A 25,642-nucleotide genomic window follows, 5' to 3' on the forward strand; every position below is an offset into this window, starting at 1 on the left:
AGGTTTTAGCTGCAGTGGATCTGACCATCTCATTTATTCTTAAGGAACGGTTTCAAATACATGTGTAACTTTAGAGGGGCAGTGGGTTGTCATACTGCGGTCAGCCCTACACTTGCTTTATAAATCATCAATAAATGAACAGTAAACCCTGCAAGGGTTTAAGTTTTATCTGTTGCGCTTTACTGTCACCACTCCTTATGGACAGGGTGCCTGTGTCAGCTAAGGAGCACTCCTCCAAAGGCTAACAAAATCCCTGCTCTGATCTTCTGCAGGCAGCCAGGGCACATTCCCAGGCACTGCCTGAATTCCTCTGGGGTCACCAGGCTGCTGGCAGGTCTTGCTTTTCTCTGTACTATGCTGCCAGGTAAATGGGGCTGGTACTGAACCAAAGCAAATGGCTGTTTCGTAAGCTTTCAGGTCAAGATTTTCTAGATAATAGGTATAGACAAAAAGAGGTACAGAAAAATAAAGCACAGAACCCAAAACTTTGAATATCAACAGTAGATTTATTTTCCCCTCTTACCTGAGTAATTTCTCCAGCTTGGAGCCCCAGGGATCTGTAGTTAAAGGCTCACACCCTCCTTCCCTGTTTCCAGAGGGTATTTGTGAACTCCACAAACAATCACAATAATTTGAGGTTCAGAATTTCATCTTTTGACCTTCCCCTTTCCTTCCCCACTGCCTCTGAGCAGATAGCTTGGGTACCCAGGAGTTCTGCATGCAACCAACCAGTCAGTGTGGCAAATGCAGATGCCTGCCTTAGCTCACATGTGGTTAGCTGGGAATCACAAAGTTTCTAGTCAGCTTTTTTACCTTCTCAGAGTAGTTTGTTCTTTCTTCACAAAGCTTTCCATGGATTTATATGCTTCATATACAGAACATTAGTTGCAAACTCATGAACTTTGGTACATTTGCAAATTCTCATGGCGAAATTAAGAGGAGTGTGTTGTCCAGCTGTCTCTGGGGCAGCGTGCCCTTAGCATCTTCTCTCACTCTGGGAAGCTCACGCCATGTGTGCTTTCCATCACGGCCCCTGCAAATGAGGCAGGGCTATGGCAATTAATAACAATGCTGAAATACAGCCATTCAAAAGAACAGCACTGAAACTGCACATAGAAGCTAAAAACACTTTTTCAGTGATGAGTTCAAGATGGATAAAAACCTTTACATGTTGCAGGGCTCCATGCAAGGGCTAGTTGAACCCTTAACATTTCCTATCTTTCAAGTGCTGTGTTTTACTATCTAATAGCTTACTGCTGACAACTGTTGATTATCTGGTATAGCGAAGCATTGGGATGACCAAGACAAAGTGAAAACAAAGATAATACAAAGCATATGGCAACTGAGTGGTAAGAAAATAAAATAAGAGCACTGTGGAAGACTGAGCAGCACTGACCCGGGCAGGGGTGGCCATGGAGGACCACGTGATGCGAAAGGGCTGCAATTCATCCAAGTTCTTCTGCAACTCACTTTGGACTCCCTGTGTTCCTGGTATGGTTGATACCCAGACTAGCTAACCTGCCCATGAGTGGCTGAGGGCTGTTTTATTTTCCTACACAGCCGTATCACTCCAATAAAGCACTTTGCACGCTGTGTTACCGGTGATGGCTCAAAGTGAGGTCAGCACAGAGGAATGGCAAGCATTTCACACTGTTAAGCACCCCTGTGGACCCCTGCAAACCACAATGGGGTGGGAACTGGCCATTCTGGCTGGTGGTGATGCCCTCCTGGCCCTGGCCCTGGATGGGCAGCGCAGGCTGGCTTGCCACAGCAAACTGACTGCAAATGGAGTTCAGTACAGGTGTATGCGGGGAAGTGATTTGGGAATTGTTCCCAGATGTTGTAAAATGTCTCCAGCTCCCAGCCAGGCTACTGGGGGCTTTCAAAACAGTTTACCACTAACTGGAAAATGTTTATAGAGGGGAGCAAAAGCCCATAACATTCATTCACATTTGATTGCTCAGTTTGAATCTGGATGCCTTCCTAGGGCTCAGGGTATTTGGACAGGTTGACTACAGGGAAGATGTGCAAAGCCCTATCATGCAGCTCATTCAGGAATGCTTGTGACTTTCTCAGAACTACTTTCTGACCAGCTTTTTTTCTAAAGTAACCATCCTCGCTCTCTCCCCTTGGCACCATGACCCTGGAACAAGCGTATCACAGTTTTGGCATGTTTGGGACATGCTACCACAGTACAGCAATATTATGTGGCAAGCACAACATATGTTTTGGAAGAGAGTTCGGTTTATTTTAGCTGCTCCAAATTTACTTGACCTGTTTAATCCAGCTTTCACAGTACATCATCTCAATCACTGGGATTGCTTTTAGGTCATGCCCCACACAACATGTGCAGCCAGTTGGCCTTTCATCTCTATGCTTAATTGTCCAAAATGATTTCCATGTGATTAATATAAAGCCCCAACATCAGTGGTAGGCCAGGCCGCTCCATCATCCACATTATGTTAGGCAGGTGTGGGGTCTGGCCCACTGAGAAAGGAATAGTGTGAACATGGTATGTTGGGGGGCCCAGACAGCTTCCTAGCTGAGAGTTATCTGATTGCTCCCTATCTACGCTGGGCATAAGTGAATATTGACTCCGGCACCTATGGGAGTTCAGTGGGGGGGTAAAGCTTCTAGCATGGGCAGCCCCGTCCTGCTCTGGATGCTGAGCTGTGACTTTGACTGGCTTTTTGCTGCTTTGCATATGGAAACAGCAGCTCAGGCAAGCTCTGGCATGGGAGCTGCGGGACCTGCCCCTCCGAACCTGCAGCGTTAGCGCTGCGGCTGCAGGAGTGGGAGCAGCGGTGGCCGGAGGCTGTCCCAAGCTCTGGTGTGGTCCAGAGGCTGAGGTGCTGCAGGTGAAGGTGTGAGTGCCAGGTATGTCCCACGGCTGCCGCAGGTCTAAGCCACACGCTAAGCTGCAGGATGAGGCAGCTAATGGTGCCCAGCTCACAGATTGAACTGGGGAAGTGCCACAGGTGTCATCCAGGGATGAACAGCCACAGTGGCTACACCCTCGCTCTCATGCTGCTGTCTGTTGTACCTGTGCTGTGGCTGCACGGGGGTTTTCTGTCTTGCAGGGACTTTTGCGTAGTACTCTGAGAGGGTTTCATGCCCCATGCAAAATGAGATGATTGCTGTCGGTGTAATTTCTTTAAAAGAGAGCCGCTTTCTCCCCACTCCTACCCTCTGGTTTCTCCTGCCAACAGCAACAGCCATCACCCCTAACCGTCAGCCACTCCCTTGCCAGCCAACTGAATCATATTGGAGACCGGAGGCTTTTTTGGGTGCTAAAACTTTACAAGGCAAAGACTTACAGAATACACCCATATGCCCTGCCTGGAAACTGGCTCCCTCCTCTGCGGAAAAAGCCAGGCAGTCTCAATTAGGCATTCATGGAAAGTGGGGACGAGCTGGGGCCAGAGCCAGAGGCTGCAAAAGTTTCCACGTTTGCCAGCACCAATCTTGCAGACCCGTCTGCTTACTCTTCTTAGGCTCCTTCTCACTAGGCAACCAAATGTGCTAAAAGGAGAAATCAAGTTCATTTTCACACCCAGATTACTGTGTTTGGGATATTTTTTTTGCGGCACTGCAAAACCATTGCTCCGTGTCACTTGTCTCCCCTAACATTCAGGGGAGTGAAGTGCTCCCCTGAGCAATGAGCTTGCCACCCTGATGAGCTATATATTGGCTCCACCTGGCCAAAGAAATGAAGAGGGTTTCAAACAGGCTATTCATGGCGTAGAAAAATCAGTTTCATCCCTGATGGGAAGGCCTCCTAGAGCTTTTAAGATGAGGAGTGACAGAAGGAGCTCTAGGAAGAAGTTGGGATTATTTGGCTCTAACCCAGCAGCAGGTGGTTACACTTGGGGACTAACAGGGCAACCATGAACTCAGCTCCTGCTCCTGTCAAAGTAGTGCTGCTTGCCTCATACATGGCATTTTTAGTTCTGGGCTGAGCCAGTGACCGGGACTGTGTGAGAAAGACCAGAAACCACAATCGTGATTTTGATTACAGAGACCTTGCCTTGCTTCCTGCAAGGGCAGTGAGATAGCCATGGTCACACAGCTGCTTCCTTCCCATCTAGAGGTGGCCAGGGTTCAGCGCTGGTGGAAGCCCGAGCAATTGGTCTAGCTATTTCTCCATATACTTATAACAAATTTAGAACCCTTTTAGTGCTTCCTAAATAAATGCTTCTCATTTAAAAAAGAAACAAAACAAAACACTCAACGCTGTAGAACAAATAATTTTCTTAAAAGTACCACTGGCAGTGGGCAGCACCAGGTCATTTGCCTGTGCTGCAGGCAGTGTGGGGCAGGGGCTGGCTGGGCTGTGTGTGAGAAGGCTATCGTGGATGTGGGGAGGGGACAGCAAGTTATTATAATAAAAAATATTCCTTTTGAAGAAACAGGAGTGGTGCAAAGCACGTAATATAACTTCAGGCTTGAATTAAAGAGGCCACAAAAGACCAACAACTGTGAAATACAGGCAATAGGGGGGAGTCGGTAGAGGCAAGGGGGGAGGTAGGAAACATCTAGGGACTTGCAGTTTACAGTTCTAGTTATTTAATGCATAATCACTTACAAACTAAATCTTTGGTGGAAGGAGCATCTGCTGAAGTTGATCAACTTTAAAATATGAACATACATGTCTCATTCCGGTCACTGAAAAGATTTTAACCAGCTGGGTGTTTTAGAATATTAGTTATTGGGATTTTTTTGTTTCTTTGTCTGCCCTGGGGAGCAGGGCACAGCTTTGGGGTGAATTAATAGCAGTTATATTTATTTTTTTTCCTTTCCTTAGGTATCCCTGAAAGGGATTGGTGACATCCTAGAGACTGGGCAGTACCTAGGTTAAAAGAAAAGCAGTTTTTAACTCTTAAGAAAGCAAGAATACCTGCCAGTAGTGAAAATGAGGTTTATATGCCCATTACTATAAAGTTAAACACTACCAGCTGTATTGTCTACTTTTACAAAAAGAACTCAGGTGACAAATTTTCCCTGCTTTTCATATTTAGAAAGCTGTTTGAAATCTGCCAGGTTTGCTGGTAAGGTGTTGAAGAGGAGATCGGGTTTATGAAGTGTATTAAATTCACATTCAAAAAAAGAAAAAAAAACCAAACCCAGAGAAGCTATATTTCACGTGTACAGCCCTTGAGGGAGCAAATCACACATACCTGAGACTGAACTTCACCTTTCCTGGGACTATAAAGCCTTATTTGAGCCTCTATTTCTTCTCCTGTTGTGCTAAATTCTTGCAAGGAGGTGCACAGAGCTCAGTGTAGGAAAGAAATTGGGGGAGAAAAAGTTCACTTTCTTCTCTTGGCTACATTCATTTCACAAAAGCCTCCAGATGTAACTGCTTTGGTCTGAATATTTCTGTCTGCCTCAGACTGACATTTCCTCCCCTTGTAAAGAGATGGGCAGAGATATTTATGGCAGAAAAGATAAATTGCAAAGTGTTTCTCAATCCAGCTCTGTACATCTTGTGCTTTCCTTGTGTGTTTTTACTCACACAAGAGCACCTCAGGCCTCTGAACAGCTTGAGGGGCTCTCTGGGTGTGAAGCTGTACCCCTGGAGTTAAAGACATCACTTAAGATCAGTAGATGGGAAAACATGGGCACAGGCTAACCAGCCTCCACGTCAGTTTGGGATGTCCTTGGCTGTGGCTCGATGTTGGGCAGAGGGGCATAGCATAGCATGGCTGAAACCCGTCATGGAGGCCCAGGGTTTGATGGCCAAGGCTTGGCTGCCTCCCATTGCGGCACAATGCATGGCTCAGCCAGAGCCTATGACCTCATCCATATGACCTCCATTTACTGGACCTTTAGGATGCTAGGAGGTGCTTAAACACCTCTTAGAAATTTTACTCGACTCAGTAAATTCCTTTGTGACCCCAGAAAACCATAAGGGGAGGCTAACTGAAGGCTAAGCCCTGCCCTGCCACTTGGAGAGTGAGAGCGGGTGGCGTGGCCCAGTGAGCAGGAATGCAGTACGTGGATGTGTTAAAAATAACTTTAAACACAGCTAATTAGGACCAGCTTTTCAAACAAAAATATCTGCAATGAATTTAAGAAAAAAACCCCAAACATACCAAACTAGCTATAGTAGTGCAAATTTCAGTTGTAGACTAGAAACAACAGTGGTGTTTCAATTAGTTTCCTGCCAATTAGCTCAACTAAGCATGAGGGCAGCGGAGCCACAAGGTTTTCTTCCAAAGTGTGAATGCTGGGGAACCAACAGGTATTTCCCTGGACATGTCCATCAGAGCCTGCCCTGGCAGCCATCAGGTGCCTGGTGGGTGCGGTGCAAGGGTTTTCCTTACATACAGGGCTGAAAGTATGTTTACATTCATATGTTGCAGCTTCTACTGTCAGACAAAAAATAGTCCTCTCAGACCAGCAATCAGACCAGCATGTGCTCCAGTATCTTCTTCACTACAACACCTTACTGAGGGCAAAGATACTCAACGTAGGCAATCAACCTTCTGTCGGCATCGTGTCTTGCTGCTGGCTGCTTCTGTGCTTTGGGCCTTTGTGAGCCAGGGATGCAGCTTCGCGGTTAATAACCCTGATAGGATTATTTTTTTTAATGTGGTTTTGTAATTGGGTTTGATCTCATTTATTCTTTTGACAGCTAGAATATCCCATGACTATGAATTTCAGTCTGCTGTGTGAAATTCTTTTTTTTTAAATTATGTAACCTCAGCTAACTTTATCCAAAATTCCAATGAATATTTCCTCCTTTATTTGTGTCATTTATTATGTTATAGTCCACTATCATATCCACCCTCACTGATCTCTTTTCCAGGAGATGGAGGGCCAGTGCACAAAGTCTGTTTTCACAGGGCAACTGTTTCTTTCCTTTCATCATTCTGGATTTTTTTGACAGCTCTTTTATCCTTTTAGAGTGATAAGGATCACATAATGATGTTTTTGCTTTGGTTTCCTGTCCATATTTCCAAATCCTCTATTTGCCTCTATTTTTATTTTTTTTTTACACTGTTATGACATTGAGTTGAATATCCAAAATAAAGCCACGTGCTTATTCCTGACTTACTAGCTAATTTAAAATCTATTAATGAATATGCACCATTTGGGGTATCTTGCACCGATTGTCAGGGACTCTGTCTGACTCGTGTTTGGTTCTGCTTTTGCTGCTCTGAATCAGTGAATTGCTGTTCACCTCCCCATGGAAGACGAGCTTAATGGTGTTGGTTCAGTTCCTTCAAATCCTGGAAGACATTGGTGTGTGTGGGCTTTGGTTGTCTTTATTTAACTCGGTCGCTTTTACCTTGGTTTAATTCAAGCAAAGCAAACACACAGGGTGGGCAAATGGCCAAAGGATAAACCACACCTTAGACCAAGTAGCTGGGCAAGGTATTGCTTGATACGTGCAACCGCTGTGTATTCAAAAATTGTGTTTAAAAACTTTAGCCGGGTACGTTGGTTAGCAGTTTGAATTGGCTCATTGCAACATGCGTTATTCAGGTTTCTGACCAGCAAAGCTTGCTTTTTTGTATTTCCTTGACAAAATTTCTACAGCTGCCTAAGTCTTAACTGAGATTTCCATGACTGTGAACATTAAAGCGAGAGTTGTTTGTCTCTCCTAGATGTGAATTGATCTGTCCTTTGCCTCCCAGGTGCCCATGAGGGTTCATGTTGGCAGCACTGATGCCTTTGCAGGTTTTTTCTTGTGGTCATGCTGGAGAGGGCTGTTTGGCCTTGCAGCAGGCACAGCCAGGCAGGCAGCCCTGCACCTGGGGAGGGGCTGGTGCCCACTCCCCTATCCCCTACAGCTGGCCAGCACAGCTGGAGCCCCCATGCAATCAGGGCTGCAGCAAATATAAGAGTGGCAGAGGGAAGTGAGGCCCTTTCCTAGGGCTGTGGGTTGCCAGCTTTCTGAATTTCTACGTGAAAGTACTCAGCAAAGCTTTTTTTCCCCCTATGCTTCGAGTATCTGTCTGTGTATCGCTTGTTTATTTGCAAGCAGTGAGTTTTGAGGTCTTACTTCCTATGACTTCTGCAGTGTTTTCTGCACTGTTATTTCTTCTCTAAGTTTTGCTGGCTTAAATCAAATGCGGCATAAGTATGCCCGACTCCTTGGAAGTCTGTTGAGTTGTACCACCTTGTTATGCTGCAGGACTGTAAGGAAACCTTTTGAAAAGCTGGCTGGGGTTAGGTTTCCCATACCTACTGCTCAGATGTGTCCAGACATCGTGCAAAAGAAAGCTTTCTCACTGTGTTCTGGCATTCTAGTTTCTGTTCTGAGCTGGTGAAGATCAGGTTAGAGTACAAAATAAAATCTTTGGCTTGTACCCTACTCCACTTAAAACATTCATAAAGATTTTGGCTAAGAATTGCTTTCCCTGTAGGCATGGGTTTTGGTTGGGCTGGCTGGGCATGTAAGCTCCATTTTTACCTTTTATATAAGAAAAAAAAAAAAAGAAGGGGAGAAAGTCAATGATCGCTGCATTTTTGTTTAGCTAAGTTCATGGCATAGAAGCAAAGTCTCCAAAGAATGCCCAGGGTGGCTGCTACCTCTGGGGTCTCCACATCGGCTGCAAAGCCGTATGCCTGGGCTGTGCTTTTCCGTGGGGATGGCTAATGGTGATCTGTTCTCTTGCAGAGAAATGTTGGCTGTCCCTGGTCTCCTGGGCTGCAGATCAGGGACACTGACTCCTCGTGAATGTGACTGCCTCAATTTCAGTTTTGGCTCTTTGGAAAAGGACCCAACAAATGCTGACTGAGGTAGGTGTTTTCTCGGCATGTTTAACTACTAAAAATTTCTCCTGAATTTGTAAAAGGATTGTGAAAAGTATTTATCTGTGTTGTTTGAATGAGGTTTTGCAGTTTTGGTAGGTTGTATCAAGACCAGTTTTTTGGATTTTATTGTCTGAAGTGTTTTTGAGATCTGGATGGTGAGGAAAAGTAATTGCATTACTTTTGGTAAAACATAAGTGCTGAGTGAAGAGGTGTGAGCCTAGCAGCTGGTGTTTGTAAATGATCTGTTTCTCTAAGTTCGGGAGGTGAATACTGGAGAAAAATCAAGCTGAATGTTGTAGTTTATTTTTTCAGGATGACAAACTATGTACTACATGCTTCTCAGGAGTAAGGTGTCTGTATGTTCTTCCAGTTAGGAGGTTTCTTTAATTCCTAATTTCTTATTTCCTAGTGAAAGACCTGACTGTCAGCATTCAGCCCTTGGTGCTTCAGGTTCTTCTCTTCCCAATGTGTCTTGTGCACATCCCTCTTAGAGGGACATGGGGAAAGGAGGAGTCTTTTTAACTTGTTTGACTTATGTGATCTGTGTATGGGGGCCCCAAGCAAGACTACAGAAGTGTAATGTGCAGACTGTTTGTGCTTCCTAGTTCATATTTAAGGTCTAGTTTGTACGCCTGCTAATGTGCTGGGAGGATCAGAGATGGGGATTTTGATGCAATGTGACTAACTAAAAATGGTAACCTTGGTGTACGGCTTAAATTGTTTTTCTATGAACAATAATGAAACAGCTTTTTATTTCGAAGTATCAATGTCATGAAATCCCTGTTATGAAATCCCTATTATTTTTCTTAAAGTGGGAATTATTTGGCCTTTCTGTTACAAGCAGGGTGTTGTATTGTCTCTTGACCTCATTCACATAAAGCTGTAAGGCGAAGCCTTTGGCAGCGAAATATATGGAAAAAGTACTTTGATCATTTTTGTTGACACCATATTGCTTGTGTTAATTTACTTCTGGTTTAAATATGAAAAAGTCATTTATTTGAGGAATCATAGAAAGTGTGGTAATAGGGAGCTAGGACTTCGCAGTTGGTTTACTCCGCATTTTTTCTGGTCACAGTGGAGTGCTAAATCTAAGGTGTCGGCATTTGGGGAGCCCCCAGTTTTGGTGGAAAGACTTATTTCAGTTCTGAGCTTGGCTTTGTGGTTCACGTTTGCTATGAGAACAGTGCTATTGGCATGATTTATATTGAAGAGCAGTGTGTTTTGTTTTTCAAACAATAATTCACCAACTAGCTCTGAGTATGTGCTTTTCCCTTCCCATGGGGCTCAGCTGGGATGACGTTTCATTATTTGGTGAAACAGTCGTCTTTTTTTTTTTTTTTTCCCCAAGGCTTCAGAATGGCACGATTCCTTAGCCAACATCTGCCCCCAACCCCAGCACATATCCGTGCGCATCCACGTGCGCACGTTCTTGCTCTCTCTCGTGTAGACTGTACGAGAAGACCACCCAAATCTTCCCAGAAACCAGGCTTGCTATGGAATATAAATGGCATCGTTGTGGTAAAGTCGGTGTCAAATATGCATCATGTTTGTAGGGGTGTGGGTGTGTCTATTAAAAACTTTGTTGGTTTTACATGAAGGAGATCTCTCATGTTAGAGGCAGGATACCTGAAGTCCGAACTTAATTTCATTATATCCTTATTTTAATTTCCCATCACAACAGTATTGGCAGTCCCCATAGAAAAATTGCTCGCCATTGAACTTTGATTTGGTGTGTGAGAAGAACATTGCTGATAGACAACAAGCACTTAGTAGGTGTGTTGCCGACTTCTAGGCTTTGCAAAAAAATTGGATCCAATCCCCTAAATTTTAAGTGATCTAGCTTAATTACTTTAAAAAATGCTGAATGTTACTTTTCATAATAGCAGCTTGCTGGCTCCCAAGCTTTCCTGTCCAACTGTTAAGGATAGAAGCATACTTAGATCCAGAAGACTGCTAGACAGTACCAGGCTGTTAAAAATGAAGAGCTGGCACTGTTAACCTAAGTTGTTCCACCAGCAGAGGAGACTTGGGGTGAAGCTCTCTCACCCAGGATGTGACCAGGCTCATTGCAGCTTAAGGGACTCATCTGTGGTGGAGAAAATCTTCACCTGGTCTGGGTCAGAGTTATGCTGGGGCAGGTTTGCACCACAAACACCAGGCTGTGGCTGGCTGGTCCATAACTGGGAACCCAGCGCAGCTGGTAGTAAAACTTCAAAGGAAGGAACGTTCAAGAAAACCATATCACTCTTTCACTGGTTTTTTTGCAGTACTTTAATACAGCATTAAAATGCTAGAATACTAGAGGAAAGCTGTATACTATCCAGCAAATAAGGCACATGTCGGAATGCCATTTTATGGACAATCCACAACAGAGGTTTTACAGTCTCTTTAGCAACACAGTCACCAGATGAACAAGCTGTCATCTTGATTGCTGAAGCAGAACTGGCACCTCTGAGGCCTTTGTCCATAGATTTTGTTTGTTTGTTTTAGCTGTACAAGTTTATTAACAGTTACAGAAAAAGAAATTATACAAATCGCCAACTGAATCTGACAAGGTCAGTGGGTACAGCTAAACAAATGTAATAATAATTAGGTTAATTTTTTTAAAGCTGAAGAAATTCCTAAGATACAGTGTTAGTTTTAGCACTAGTACACGATGCAGTGAGTGCTGTACTAAATAACCTTTTAAAGGAAACAAGAATCCAGTACAGGGTTGGGCAGACCTCCCATTTTAGCATGGTAAAATATCAAACTAAAACCCCAATCCTTCATAATATAATCAAACTACATGAAATGTAAAGTGTAAAAATGCTTCAAATACGTGCACATGCATATTCTATATTGCTATGAGTTCTAATTAAAATAAACATACACTTCTACAATAAACTACTTCAATCCTTTTCTCTTACGTCCTTTGATATTATTGCTGTAGCCGATAACTGCATAGCTGAGCTCACAGTCTGCAAAGAGTTGTGAAAGTCAAGTTGTCAAACAGCGTCCCAACCAACTCTCTTCCCCTCTGGTTATGGGAAAGAACCACTATTTGAAACCCAACGCTTGTGCTTCGGAGTTGCTGAAAGCCAAGTCTCTGTGGCGCTTTCAGCATCTTCTGTGTCTCTCACAAGGCCATAAAGTGACAGTATACTGTTACTTGCTCCTCACTTGCTATATGTCTAGTGATAGCTTTTTCTAGCAATCCTTCCCCAAATACACATAAATAAACTGTATAAGCATTTTCATATAAGTCTAAGCACTTGAATAATATACTGGTTACTTAATACTGATATTTTCATCCAAGGATAACAAAAACAATATGGCTTAAAGAATTGCAAGGTTTTTTGTCAGAATTATGTACCAACTTTCATATAATATTTTATGTAGACAATATTTCCTTCTTAATGTAGTTCTGTTGCATACTTTATACAGACAAAAGCATTGTAAAAAAAAAAAGTAAATTACTTCCATAAATATTTTCTTGAGGATACATCCTTAGTTCTGCAAAATAATTAAGAAAACTCTTACCTCTGTTAGTATCCTAGTTGAGAGGAAGGCCCTTCTGAAAGCTTCCAAATTGTAAAAAACTTTTCCCAAAAAACAAACAATACTTTTTTTAAAAAGGCCCTCAAATATATACAAAAAAGTTACTGCAAAGAGTTTCCAGATAAGATAACAAACAATTCAGTATTACAAGAAATATTTGTAACCATTCAAAAATTTTAACATCTAAAAAGGTTTCCAAAATACACACATAGTATTAAAAAAAAATTGAAAGAAACTCTATGTCAAGTATAACTCAAGATAAATACACATCTGCAAGTAAAACTGTAAAATACTTCATACAGGGGTAAACATTTATATCAATCATCTATAGCTAGTAACTGCACACGATTGTCCCTTTGAATTTTATCCTAGAAACACAAACCATCATCCCTATATTGAAGATCTCAAACAGCCCTCTGAGCACTTCAGCAACATAGCAAACTGAATGGACAGCAGTGGTTTTGCAGATAGGAAAGAGATGACGGGTTGAAGCCCAATCGGGAGTGGAGTGATATCTTAAAGAATGATTTTTTTTTTGTTGTTACGGGGATAGTTCCATCATATATTTTAAAATATGTTGGCAAAGGCAAGTGGAAAATGTATGTCAATTCACTTAACTTGAAAAACACGTGTTGATGATTTATCGCATACTGTTCAGTGGACAGCTCTCAGGATCCATACTAGGAAAAAAAAAAATTCTACGTGACTGCAGAAGAGAGAACTAATCTATGAAGTCTGACATTGACAAAAGCTCTTAACTTTTAATTTAAGTACTTTCATTTTTGGAATAACTGCTAGACCGTCACAGGTATGGAACCCGTGTATAATCTAAATTTCACATCATACAAAAAGGTAAAATGTAGAGAATACTTTTCGGTATAAGGCTTCTCTCAGACATAGGTAACTTCACATTTTTAGATTACAAGCTAAGTCCCATATAATGGGGAACTTTTGAAATACACCTATTTTCAGAAATAATATATACTCTTGTGTATTTGTCTGAAATTAAGAAGCAACTTTGAGACAAAAAGGCCTCAAAACTTGCTTATGTGGTGTCATTTTATGTCCATGGTAGCAGCAGTAGAAACTGGCTAAAATGGGGCCACCCGTTAAACTACAGGGATTTTTCTTCTTCACCATTAAATGAAGTATTCTTGACACCTTTGTTGGAGCCACATCAAGTTAAAGCAGCTAAAAATGTACACCATGCATTTCAAATCACTGATAGTTTTCTCCAGAGCAGTGCCAATGCCAAGGACAAATTCCATGTGAAATGTTCTGACTGAGGGAACAAATGATTAGTTTGGTGGGTTTTTTTGGTGGTTGGTTGTTTTTTTTAAGGAATAAATGAAAGTTTAAAAATCTCCAAAGAGGGCAAAAAAGATGGATGGATTGGTAGGCAAGCAACAGCAAACATCTGAGGTTCAAAACCTGATTTGCCGAATAAATGCACAGAGCCAAATTTCTCTCAGGTACCCCCATAAAGCATAGTCAGCTTAGGCAGGCCTGTGTTGATTCAAAAATCTTTTTACTGATGCTTACTTTGCTTCTGGTAAGACTGTCTAAAAATGCCTTCGAGGACTACTAGGTGATGTTCTAAATGCACAGCTGATAAAAAAAAAACATCAGAAAGCATCTGGAAAAATCTAAAAGGTAAATCAACTAATTTTCTTACAAGTCAAAAAATCTGAATTTTTAAGGTTTTTCCAATTTGGAAAGAGTTAGTTAGGTCTACAGGTGAATTGTGGTTGGGGAGGGAGGAAGAGAAGAAAACTACATCTTACAATCAATCTTTTTTTTTCTTTTTTGAAATCAACATTAAAGAAATTTCTGATCTGTGCCATTAACTAAAAGCCAACAGTCATGAGCTATTGTACATTACTTATGCACAGCAACCCACAAACTACATACGGACAAACATGAAGCAAATGCCCAGAGCTGAATGCTATAATCCTACAAGCAAACCTCACGCAGGGAGAGACAGAGGAGCACTCCCCACGCACAAGCCTGCTGCTCCTGCCTTCCCAGGCACCAGCTCATTAGGGAAACGAGGTTTCAGCCCTGTGCAGTGAGGACAGAAAACAAGGGGATGCCCCACACGGCTGAGGGGAAGCTGGAGTTTAGGCCCGCGGCTGCAGGGGAGAGAGGGTTGTGGCTGCTCTCCAGGGACCCCCAGTCACTCTCCCTCCTCACCCCACTTTTGTCAGGGATAGCAAGGCAAGCAAGCTGCTTCCAGCCCTGGGGTGCCCAGGGCCTGATCACATCCACATCCCGCACCAGGATGGATTTGCAGTCTCTGAGTTCGGCAGTACAAACTACGGCAGTGTTGCATCTTGCTTTTCTGTGCGTTTTGTTCTTTGTTTGTTTTTCTCCAACATGAGTGCAGGGGAAAAATCTGTTCTCCTGCTCATTATTTCAAAGATGCTAAAAATTACTTAAATATTTCATCTCTGCTGCCTAGGAACGTATCAATGGTATAAATATTGAACTGTGGTTAAGTATGCTCTTAAGAATTATTATTCTATACCTACAGACATTAATTGTGTTAAAGTAGATCATGTGTATTTTTAGTACAACCTCAAAATCCATAAGCTGAAGGCATTGCCACAGTGTTGAATCTGGATAAACAATTTTTAACAGGGCATTGGCATGAAAATAGAGACAATTGCATATAATGGTATCTTTTAGTTGGGCCTTGTTCAGAACCTGGTGATGTGCTGTATATTGATGTAGCTAAAGCAAGGCATGTGCTATTTTACTCATCTAGTGGTTATCATAAGATGGAAATTATTTCAACACAGAAAAAAATGGTTGGTAACACCTTAATTTCAGGAGAAAATAAAATAATATTTTCCCTTATCTTCATCTAAGGGGGTTTCTCTACATGTCCTTTAGCTGGATGTGAAGCATCAAGGTGATTCCCCCACTGCCCCCGCCCCCCGTACTATATTAAGTGCTCCAGAGGGAAAAAATAATCATTTAGTACGCAGCTCTTCCAAAATTACTCATGCTTGAAACAAACTATCAAGATTAATGCTAGAGGTCAGGCTTTGAAAATCCACCCCTAGATCTGGCTGTGTATTTTTTTTTGTTCTTATTGGTATGGGCAGATTAGTATCCTTGTTTAGAGCGTTTGCCTCCAAGGTAATTTCTGAGTCTGTGTAAAAGAATGCGTTTCCATTTGAAAACGCTAAAACTGTATCCTCACTGAGGCAACTGAACTGTTATTAGTGTTAACCTTCAATAATATTGTTTTTAGCTATTTTAGTTAATGGAATTGCCAACTGGGCAAAACTGGTTTCAAAATAATTAATTTAGTTAATACTATTTCAGCATTACATAGCACTTTTCATCCAGTGATGACAAAGCACTTAAAGATATTAAGTAAGCCTCACAACTCTCCTGTGAGGTAGGTAATGAAAGTATTATTATCCCCATTTTGCAGCTGGGGAAGCTGAGGTCCAGAAGGATCTTGTGACTCGCTCAGAATCAGGGAGCTAATGAAAGAGCCGTGGTCAGAAGCCAGGAGTCCCACTGTTTATCCATTGCTCTGAGCAGTAGGCTGGGTCACTTGGGGTTTTGCAAGATAAGTACATGGTGCTACCACCAGAGTAAGCAGAAACAATTTTGCCCTGTTTATTGCGAAGCAGGGAAATGGCTAAAGTTTCACCCTAGAGCAAATTGGTAAAGAGCTTCACATTTTCTATACGAATGCTCTGAAAACTCTAAATGTTCAGTTTGCTTTACAAGAGCTTGACTGTACGTACTGGTAACATCCTGCTATCACTTGGCATAAAACTCCCTCTGTCTTAGTGTTACGGAATTAATCCCAAAACCAAATTCAATTCATATCAAGTTATTTAGGGTTTAAAGTATTTCCACAAAGTATCATTTACACAAATCAGTCTCTCTAAAGGAAACTTCATAAAAATAAAAATAGTTGAATAAAACCCCCTCAAACTAAGGGTATCCCTGTAATTTTTTTAGTGAATGCTGCAAGTGAATTGCTTGTTGTGTCCTTTTGCCAATGTACTCTTGTGGAGCCATACAAGCAGGATACTATCTCGAGGTACATTCAGTTCACGATATTTCCCAGTCCCTGATGAGATACTGCTTTGCAGCAGGATGTCCCTGCACAAAGTTCAACCTGAAATGGGGCAATGAAATAGAACTCCTACATTTCTCCTCAGGTATGTAGGTGCTTCAGGAAGACATAAAGAGGGAAGGTAATATAGAGTGTTCTTCGTGCCTCAAAACACCCCTATGGCTAACAAGTTTTATATTATAACAAATTTGTACAGTAGAAAACAGGACATAAAAATAGTTCCTGGAAGTGGCTTTAAAACTTTTATAAATAGTAAGTTTGGCTAATCTTTCAATTAAGGGTTTCCAGGACAGTTGTAAGTATTCTTATCCCCCCTTATTCACAGTAAATTTAGTGTGCTTGTGGCCTAATGAATGACCCATACACATGCAGGGACCATTTTAGTGGGATTATATGACAAGAGAAGGATCTGTTAGTCACTCAAGCAAGCCAATTTTGTCTCCTCCAAAATCCTCTTGGAATGCTTCCTGATGCTCTGGGTTCCATTATGGCATTCCCTTTCTACCCAACCCACACCCTCAAACAATTATCCACTTTTTTTTGCCACATCCTGCAAAAACGATTTTGCCTAAGCCCTGCCCAAGCAATGGTAACAAACAGAAAAAGTCCAAGAAATCAGTAGCGCAAAACTCAGACTTTCTAAAACCGGGAAAACAGTATTTTTCCTTCTTTTATGCTATCGCTTGTTTCATCTTCCTTTATCTTGTCATATAATAGGAATAATGTTCATGTTGTGGGTGAGTGCTTGCAATTGGTGGCCCCACAGTTATTTAACCTCTGCAAAAGCCATACATGTAACATATATTCCTTGTGAATATTATACCTTGCCTGTTGAATAGTACTTCATTTCACCTGGCCTTGATATAGGGTCTGTGTAAACAATCAGCAGAACCTGCAACCATGGTTCTGTTGTGAACGCTATCAGTAACACTTTATATATGTGTGTGTACATATATATAAATTCACATATATATGTATGTATACAAATTGTAGTCCTGTAAATACCTGTTGCATGTATGTGCATGCACAGGAGAAATGTTACATTCTATTAATGGTAAGGCTTATTATTAGGTAGGCAATATTGGCAATTATTTTAGCTTTTATCTTGATTTGTTGTGTTGCTGTTGATCGCATGCTGCCAGAGGATCTTTAAGGACGATGGGGACGGGAAGAGGCCACTTCGAAGGTTTATTGCACACGGCGGCAGTAGTAGCCCAAAACTTTGCACTTCTCACACAGATGCTGGGGATGTTCTTTGCTCTGATCTGAAACATCCAGGCCGTCCGGCTTCTCCAGGGGTCTCTGCAGCAAAGGGAAGGAAATTGGATTAGATCCAAGGTTTTGTCACTGTTACTCTGTTATGCATGTGAAGCCTACTTTTATGCTTAACTGAGCTTCCTCCTAGCAATTATAAAGGTACCATATTTCTTTCCTGAAGGGATGAAATATTTTTTCAGCTCTTGAGCTCTGCATTGGTTTGGATAATATAACTCAACTTAATGTCATTCCTCTTCCTAAAGGTGGTGGTAAATTTGTTGTAGGTAAATTACTGAAAGACTGAATTGGGGACTATATTTATAAAAGCTCTAACACAGAAGAGTTTATTCTCTTGGCTCCAGTGACTGAGTTGTCCCAAAGGCATTAGCACGTCAAGCATGGGAATCCCATTACCCAGCAATGACGGCAGGGGTTAGCTCCTATGACAAGAAAACTGTCCTAACCATGCACAACTATTACATAGCTAAATGAGGTTTTCCCAATACTCCGTCCCGTATTTCTAAGCCTGAAATTTTTGAAGTAGAGCAGCTGCAAAGCTTTTAATAAAAAATAAAACCCAACAAAACCAAAACACCACCACCAAAAACCAACCTCATAATGCAACCCTTTGCCCTGAAGCTGGGTAATAAATTGACGATGCATTTTTAATAATATTTGTGAAATCAGGAGATAGGAGGTATATTCGGCTAAAGAAGGGACTGAAACTGCTTTGGGTTTAGTAGAGAACAAAACAAAAGACTTTGTTCTTTAATTTTCCATGATATGTAAAGGGTTTCACAGTAGTTCTCAAAATAAAATAGCCATGTTAAATATTTCAGTAAGGTTAAGCATTTGGAAAGTCTTAACAGGTAGAGAGGTGATAGAGACGTAAGGTAGAACATCATAAAGTGCACCATTTGTTTGAAAAAACAGAATTCCCTAACCCATAATTTCTCCTGTTTTTGTGAAATGTACCTGAAAGAGCATTTCATTGCACAGTGCCTTCCCATGAAGACAGCGGTTGTTCTATGGGACTGTGGTAGGGACAGCATGTGGTGTGAAATGTGCAAACAAGCCGTAAGATTCTCACTGTTCTCACAGGGATGCCAGACTCTTGCTTATCTCTTCAAAATATGGTTCTTGGAGCAGGGTATAGATAAATACAAATTACAAAATTATGACCATTTATCTTTTCATACCTTTGCTAAATCCTAAAGACTGTAAAATCTTAAAGTATACCCAATCATCTAAGTTTTTATTTGTAAATTCTTAACTCCAAAGCCACCCACCTGAGACCCTGTGGACAGGAAGAACAGACATTTGAAACTTATTTTTTTGCTGTGGAATGCTGCAAGAAGAGCTTATAATCCAGAGAATAGAAGGGTTTTCCAGCTTTCTGGATAGCTAAAATGAGACAAAAATATATTATGTCATCCTGAACAAGGGTCATCTGCAAATTCCTGCTTGGTTGTATTGGATTGTAAGTGAAACACTCTTATTATATTGCACAGCTAGTAAAAACAATATATGGGAATAATTTGGTGGCGACTGCCAGTGGTTTGTTACAGATTCAGTGCTCTTACCCATGATATTGCCTGAAGTTTCATCTGTCCCAGGCTATGTATTTAACTGCAAATTGGATTCAGTGCATCAGGTAGAGGGTAAGGAAGGCAGACAGATCCCTCATTTTCTCTAAATCCTTTAACCTCCTGCTGCAACCCCACTGAGCTTTGAATGACTTGTTGGAAGTCAGTATGTTAGGATTTGAAATCAGAACCAGCACTCCTGTTTCTGGGCTTGCAACCCAACCGCTGGTGCAGGCAGTGCTTCTGCCACAACACAGACAAGTTGAATACGTTTATTTGGGCAGAAAAACTGCCCTTCTGCCTTTTCTACTACTTGTTCCACCAACATCTGCCCACAAATTTTCTTCAAGAATTTGTTACGTAAAAGTAGTCAAAGATGGTGCTCAGGTTCAGGAGTCCCAGGAGTTAATTTATGCTCCTCATTGGAGAATTTGAGAGTTTTGAAACGCTACACTTAAGACAGGCTATTCAACTCGGCTCTGATTGCTTCTACATGCTAGCTGTGCTCTGATTAAAGAGAAAAAATACAGCAGTTATCATGTTTATTGATATAAGCCAGATTTTTTTTTTTAATACGCAAGGCCTTGGGAATAATTTTTCCTGGAAATAGTGCAAAGGACATTGGGAATGTCTTGAAGCGCCAAGAGTTTTTGGACGGTTTTCAGAAACAATAGCTCTCCATGGTTTGCTTTCCCCCTGCGTTGATTGAGCTCAGCTTTTTGGCCTGCAAAGCATTTTGATTTCAGAAATGTTATTGTTACCAGTGTGTTACGACACAAAGGCTGGGGATAGAGGGGTTACAAATGCAGGGAAGCAGGTTGCCAAGGTCCAGCTGGAAGGAGTGAGCCCAACAGAGCCTGGATTACATTGCTGGTGAGCTGGTAAAGGGCTGAGGCTTCGAAACTGGTAGCGTGCTAGCATGGTTTGTCCCAAAACCACTGCAATCCAACCCTTGCATAAAACGACGTCCCAGCTTATGTCCATTTGCTGTTTTGTCTTCAAGCATTTATTGGAAGGCAAAAAGAAATCCTTTCAAACACCCTGAGAAGCAACTGCTATCTGTCTGGATACTAATTGTGGAGGACCCTAATAATCTCACAGCCTTGTGACCTTTCTTACGCCATGCTAAAAGGATAGGACATGAGATAGCCAAAGAGCCGTGTGTCCATCAAGGTTAGACTTCCTTGGCGCAGGCTGACCTAGGACAATTCCTCCAGTTTTGGTGTGGTGGAAGGAGAAGATGCTGGTGCAAGAGGGGGCAGGGTCAGGCTGTTGCATGCTGTGTCTTAGTTTTAGGGACTGCCTGAATTATGTGGAAGATCTGAATAGCTGAGGAGGCTGCACGAGTTCCGTGCTGCTACTGAGAGGTCAGTAGCATGAAAACTCAGCCATGCATTTGGAGAGGGTGTGGAGAAGGGGACAGGCTATTTGGCTGAAAAAGTAATTCCTTTCCTTAGAAAGAGGTGAAATGGAGCTTGTAAAACAACAGAAAATCCTGCTGTGTTTCTCTGGGAAAGGTATGCTTTTTTTCCATTAAATGGAGAGCTTAAATATAATACTTCAATTTTCATTGTCTTTTTTTTAAATGCAAGCATCCAGGATTTGGCAGTCCATACTTTCAGTAAAAACTATAGGGACGGGCACTCTTACATTCTTGTTTTTGTGTGTCTTTCTTTAATTTTCTCCTGGTAGTTGCTGGGTGGAAATAATCTTGTGCAGCTCCACCAGGAAAGCATTTGATGGTAGTGACTAAAGCTGTTGCCTCAGGGGAATGAAGCTGAAATAAATTTAAATTTATATAGCAATTCCTGTCCTGCAAATTAACTTTTGATTTTAAGCTATTGCTGTCTCAGTCTAAATGTACTGAATGAACTCTGCATTCCCCCCAAGTCAGTTAAAACCCCCAAACCCTCAAAACAAAAAGCTCACCCTTATGAAGTGTTAGGTGTCAGAGAAAAATGTCACTAGGACATCCTTGTGGAAAATTGCTTCTGCTAAGAAGCAGAATGGAATAATGTGGCTGCTTATGGTTTATGTTTAAAGATTGACTTTTTTTCTGTAGAATGGAACAATTTGATTGCACCACTGATGGGTAAAGGATTGCATCAAAATTCAAATGTAAGAAAAGATACAATTTTTTGGACTCATTACCTCAGGTCTTCATGGGGCGATTGAGACTATTAAATGACAGATTAGGTATGTGAACAGAAATGGAGTCTACAACTGTAGCTGGCAGGATGACTGTTAGGTTAACAGTCTTAAGGAGCTACAGGTAGCTACACTTCCCTCAAGACACACACGCTATCATGAATTCCTAAATTTTTAGTCCAACAAAAAAAATGGTGCGCTGGGGAAAAAGGAAATTCAATGCGTATTCTTGAGCAGTAGACCCTCTGCTTTTCTGTCTGCTTGGGGGGAACAAGGAACATTAACAAGGCCCTCAGTTGTTGCTGTGGATCTGAGAGGCAGTGATAAGAAGGCTGCAGATCATAGGCGCGATGCTCAGGGCAAGCAGTCTCTGTCAGCAGCATGCCTCTAGGACAGGCCAGCTAGGAATGAATGATAACTGCATGAGCTAAATGGCGAAAAATCTCTTTTTAGAGTTCAGAGAAGCAGCAGTCTGGGGTGATCTGTATTCCCACTGCTGGAACACACAAGTATGGGCGTGCTGGGGAGGGTTAATTAAATCTAAAGAGTCAAAAGATCATACTTGTAGGCCTGAAACTGTTGAAAAGTTTATTGGGCTTGAGTGATCAGGCCGATCCCTCCCCATACTGAGAGAAAAGAGGTGGCTGTGGATGCACCCGGCTATGGCAATTGTGATGGGACCACTGCGTGGCCCATGGAAGTAATAGCTTGGAAATCATGAAGAATGTATTTACATACCAAATTATTTCCAGTCCAACAGTAAAGTCCTGACAGCTGGAAGAAAATAGTGTCCAAGAGGACAAGTCGGTCACCAGATGGCTGGTTCTGCACCAGTGCAACAGCTGTCATCACAAACAGCACTGCAGTTAGCCACAAAATCAGAGAAGAAGCCTTGATAAGAGGCCAGCCAGGAAGCAACCACAGGTGCAGATGTTGCTGCTGGAGTGGGCAGGGAAAGAAAATGAGAATTCAAAGCTTGGTGTCTGGGCTGTTACAGTGCCAGGAATGCTGGTGAATGGCTGTAAGGACTGGCTTTGTTGCTGGAGCCGAGTAAGAAGGAGCATAAACAACTACAAAATCCAAATGCCTTGGAAGAATAAGAGGTAGGTTTAAGTCCAATCTGAGATGTCTGTTTATGTTTAGAGCAGCTAAAGTGACTACCTAGGAAACTACTTTTGGAATGGCCATGGAGCAGCTTCATCAGGGTAGTTCTTTAGTCTCCTACTCCTCAACAGGGCTTGATCTCAATGAGACTCCAGTTTTTGCCCCATGTCCTGTGAATTTGTGTAAGTGCTCCCAGGGGTAGGCCTACCACTTGAGGGACATAGTGGAAACTCAAAAGGAGGAACACAGTGGCACAGTTCAGTCAGGAAAACAAAAATGCATGCTGAGCTTTCTTGGGAGAAGGAATAGTTTTGCAGCTCAGGAGCAAAAGCCACCTGATTCCTGGGCCGTGGATGAGTTGAGGAATGAACGCCAGCAGCCCTGCTATTGGGCTCTTGTGTTACTCCTTGTGATACATGCTCCATCATCTCTCTTAAGTGCAGAGATTTAGAGCTGTATTTATAGAGCACTCTGAAGTATATACACAGCTGTAAAATTGCTGAGAAGACTTTTCCTGCCCCAGAGAGATTAAAAAGTCATTCTCACAGATAGAGTATGTGGAGTAAGAGCACAGGGCTGAATTGAGTCTTCCCTTATGGGGAATTGGCACGGGATCTTTTCCTGGAGTGAAATGAGCCTCCAGGAACAAAGAGCAGGTGGCAGGGAAGTGTGGCTGCTCTCCTCTCCAGGGACCTACTAATGAAAGGTATGCATAGGAAATCAAGATTTGAGCATAGCTGCACAAGCCATTCACAGGCTCAGCATATGTGCTTGAATGGCGACCCCAGGGCTATCCAGGGTGGAGATTATTATCTGCAGTACTGTGGTATTATTGCCTGAGGCAGTGTAGCCTGGGAGTACTCGGGCACAAACCATCCCTTGTGAGGCGATGTGGACAAGCCCTACAGGACTGAAAAGTCCGCAGACAGAAGAAAGCAATTGGGAAAGGTGAGATACAGAGATGGAGATGAGGACTGGAGAGAAGGCCAAGCCTGGCAATTGAGAACTCACTCCTAACTCACTGCAATGAACATCCAGCAACCCTGAAATAAGGATGTCAGTTCTTTTCTCCTTAACTGGACAAAAGCATCCTCATCTCCAATATTGAGGATGACATAGCAAGGCTTGGTGGCCTATGTGGTTATATTTCAGCTACTGAATAGACTCTGTAGAGGTTGATCTATTTGGTGAGGAACTGGGAATACACATACTCACTTGGCCATACCAGAGGATGGGAATGTATCCTCGGAGGTGGTTGCTGGTTTTGTCCATATCCACACCTTCCTGTAAGTGTCCTCTACTGCCCAGGACCAGATGTGGAATGGGGGAGGCTGACTTGACCTGGTATGAGTTTTCATGCTGTATATACTGTTGTGAATGTAGCCCTCACCAGGGAAATGTGGCACCTGACTGGTTTTAGACATGGTCTGAGTTGTTTGCAGTTAAGTAAATCTTGTGGTTTCGAAGGCTCTTGTAACTTGACGTAAGGATAGTTAATGTTGAGGAATGAACACTGATATTCATCTTCTGATAAAATGACCGTTATTTTTTTTTAATAATATTCAAGATATCTTTTTTGTCTGTTAGCTCACAATAATAGATTTATCAAATGGTAGGGTAAGGAGTAGGAGAAGGAGATGATGAATTCCAACACATTGCAGAGAAGAAATATTGACAGGATTGTTTGGAAGTAGAAATCATTTCTTTCACTAGAGGTAAATACTGTCTGAGCTTGCATGGAGGTCAGACTTCTGTCTGGCCAGCTCATCTGGGTTTTGTTAAATTGGGGAAAAAAAATCCAAGAAAGAAATCCATTTATGGATTGCTTGTACTGTGACCACATCACGTGGTATGGTGAGTTTACAGTGAAAGAATAGATGCTACAAAACAGCAACATTGATTTCTTTTTCTTGAATGGAATTAAAATGCCGCAAGAGAAACATGGCTTCTGGGGAGAGGCAGCATATTTTCTTAGGTGAGTTGTTTAAGTTGGAAAAACTGTCTAATGGAAGATTCAGATGACAGTGAAAATAATCTGGTCCCATAAAATAAAGGCAGTAAGAGCCCATAATTAGTTGAGGACTTTCACTGATGCACTGAGGAGGGGAAAAAGTGATTGCTAAAAACTTCTAGACGTGCATAGGAACTCAAACATGAATGAGGACTCTCCTATGGTAGGTGTCAACAAAAGGAATCAAAATCTAAACAATAAATAGGAAATTACATTTGAGTGGGGTAGCAGTGCTAATTAAAAAAACCTTCTAAAACAATCTTATGTGCACATTAAGATTTTTTTTGTGTGCTTTAGCTCTCAAACTAGAAGTATTGGTCTTTGAATTACATTTATCTTTCACTGTGCTTTTACAAAATACAGTAATTAGTGTAGGAGTACTGGTGACTGGGTAGAACATATTTTCCAAAATGATGCAGAATAACGTTGCACAGATAAATGTTGATGAACGTTAGAGAAAGTGTGGTGTGGAGCTGGATGCTTGGACAAAAAACATGTATAGGTTAGCAAACACCAGGCTCTGTCAAGAAGCAGTGCTGACCTCATGCAGCCTGTCAGCTCTCCTTTGCTGCTGGCTCTGTGTGTGAACTGATGCTGTTTTCTTTACTGTCTGGCTATTGCTGGTATGCTTAATCAGAAGCAGCACAGGGCACCTCTGGAAGAATGAAAAAGACTAGAAAGAATGGTGATAGTGACACTGAGAAATAGAAGCCGATGGAGGTGAGGCAGTGACAACAGGACGTAAAATCTTTCGGCTCGAGGTTGTAAGTTCAAATTTTGGGAAACGGCACTAGTGACTGGCTGCAAGTTATTTACATCTAGAAGCCTAGCTGAAACACACTCTTGTCTTGAAGATCTCAAATAGTTTCATTACCTACTGGTGGGGCACAAACACATGGAGAGATAATAGCAAAGCTCTTCCACAGCCTAAGTTATGGTGTCCTTAGGGAATGGTGTGGAAACACAGTGATGGTGGTCAGCTCTGGACACCTGCACTGCACATGCTGCGACTATTCCCCAGAAAACACTACGTAACTGGCTCCAAGGCAAGCCCAGCTTACGCAAGCACTGTAGACTGCAACCCTTCCACAGTATGTCTTTGACTTTAGTGCTGCTATGCAGATT

At 42.0% G+C, this 25,642-nt stretch overlaps 1 protein-coding gene across 2 annotated transcripts in view; it reads right to left on the reverse strand.

Moving 5' to 3' along the window:
• Positions 1–11,094: 11,094 nt before the first annotated feature.
• The window catches only part of ZCCHC24 (zinc finger CCHC-type containing 24), a 116,545-nt gene continuing 101,997 nt past the window's right edge, over positions 11,095–25,642 (reverse strand). The window contains exons 4-5 of one of the 2 annotated variants that reach the window (XM_055797832.1): positions 18,958–19,072; positions 11,095–17,713 (exon numbers count right to left, since the gene is read on the reverse strand). In XM_055797832.1, the coding sequence (XP_055653807.1) occupies positions 17,643–17,713; positions 18,958–19,072 (186 nt within the window). In that variant the 3' untranslated portion in view covers positions 11,095–17,642. The remainder of the gene's footprint in view (positions 17,714–18,957; positions 19,073–25,642) is intronic. The other variant, XM_005243562.3, reaches the window with a different exon arrangement.

Source organism: Falco peregrinus, chromosome 1 (assembly GCF_023634155.1).
Source record: "Falco peregrinus isolate bFalPer1 chromosome 1, bFalPer1.pri, whole genome shotgun sequence".
Lineage (NCBI taxonomy): Eukaryota > Metazoa > Chordata > Aves > Falconiformes > Falconidae > Falco > Falco peregrinus.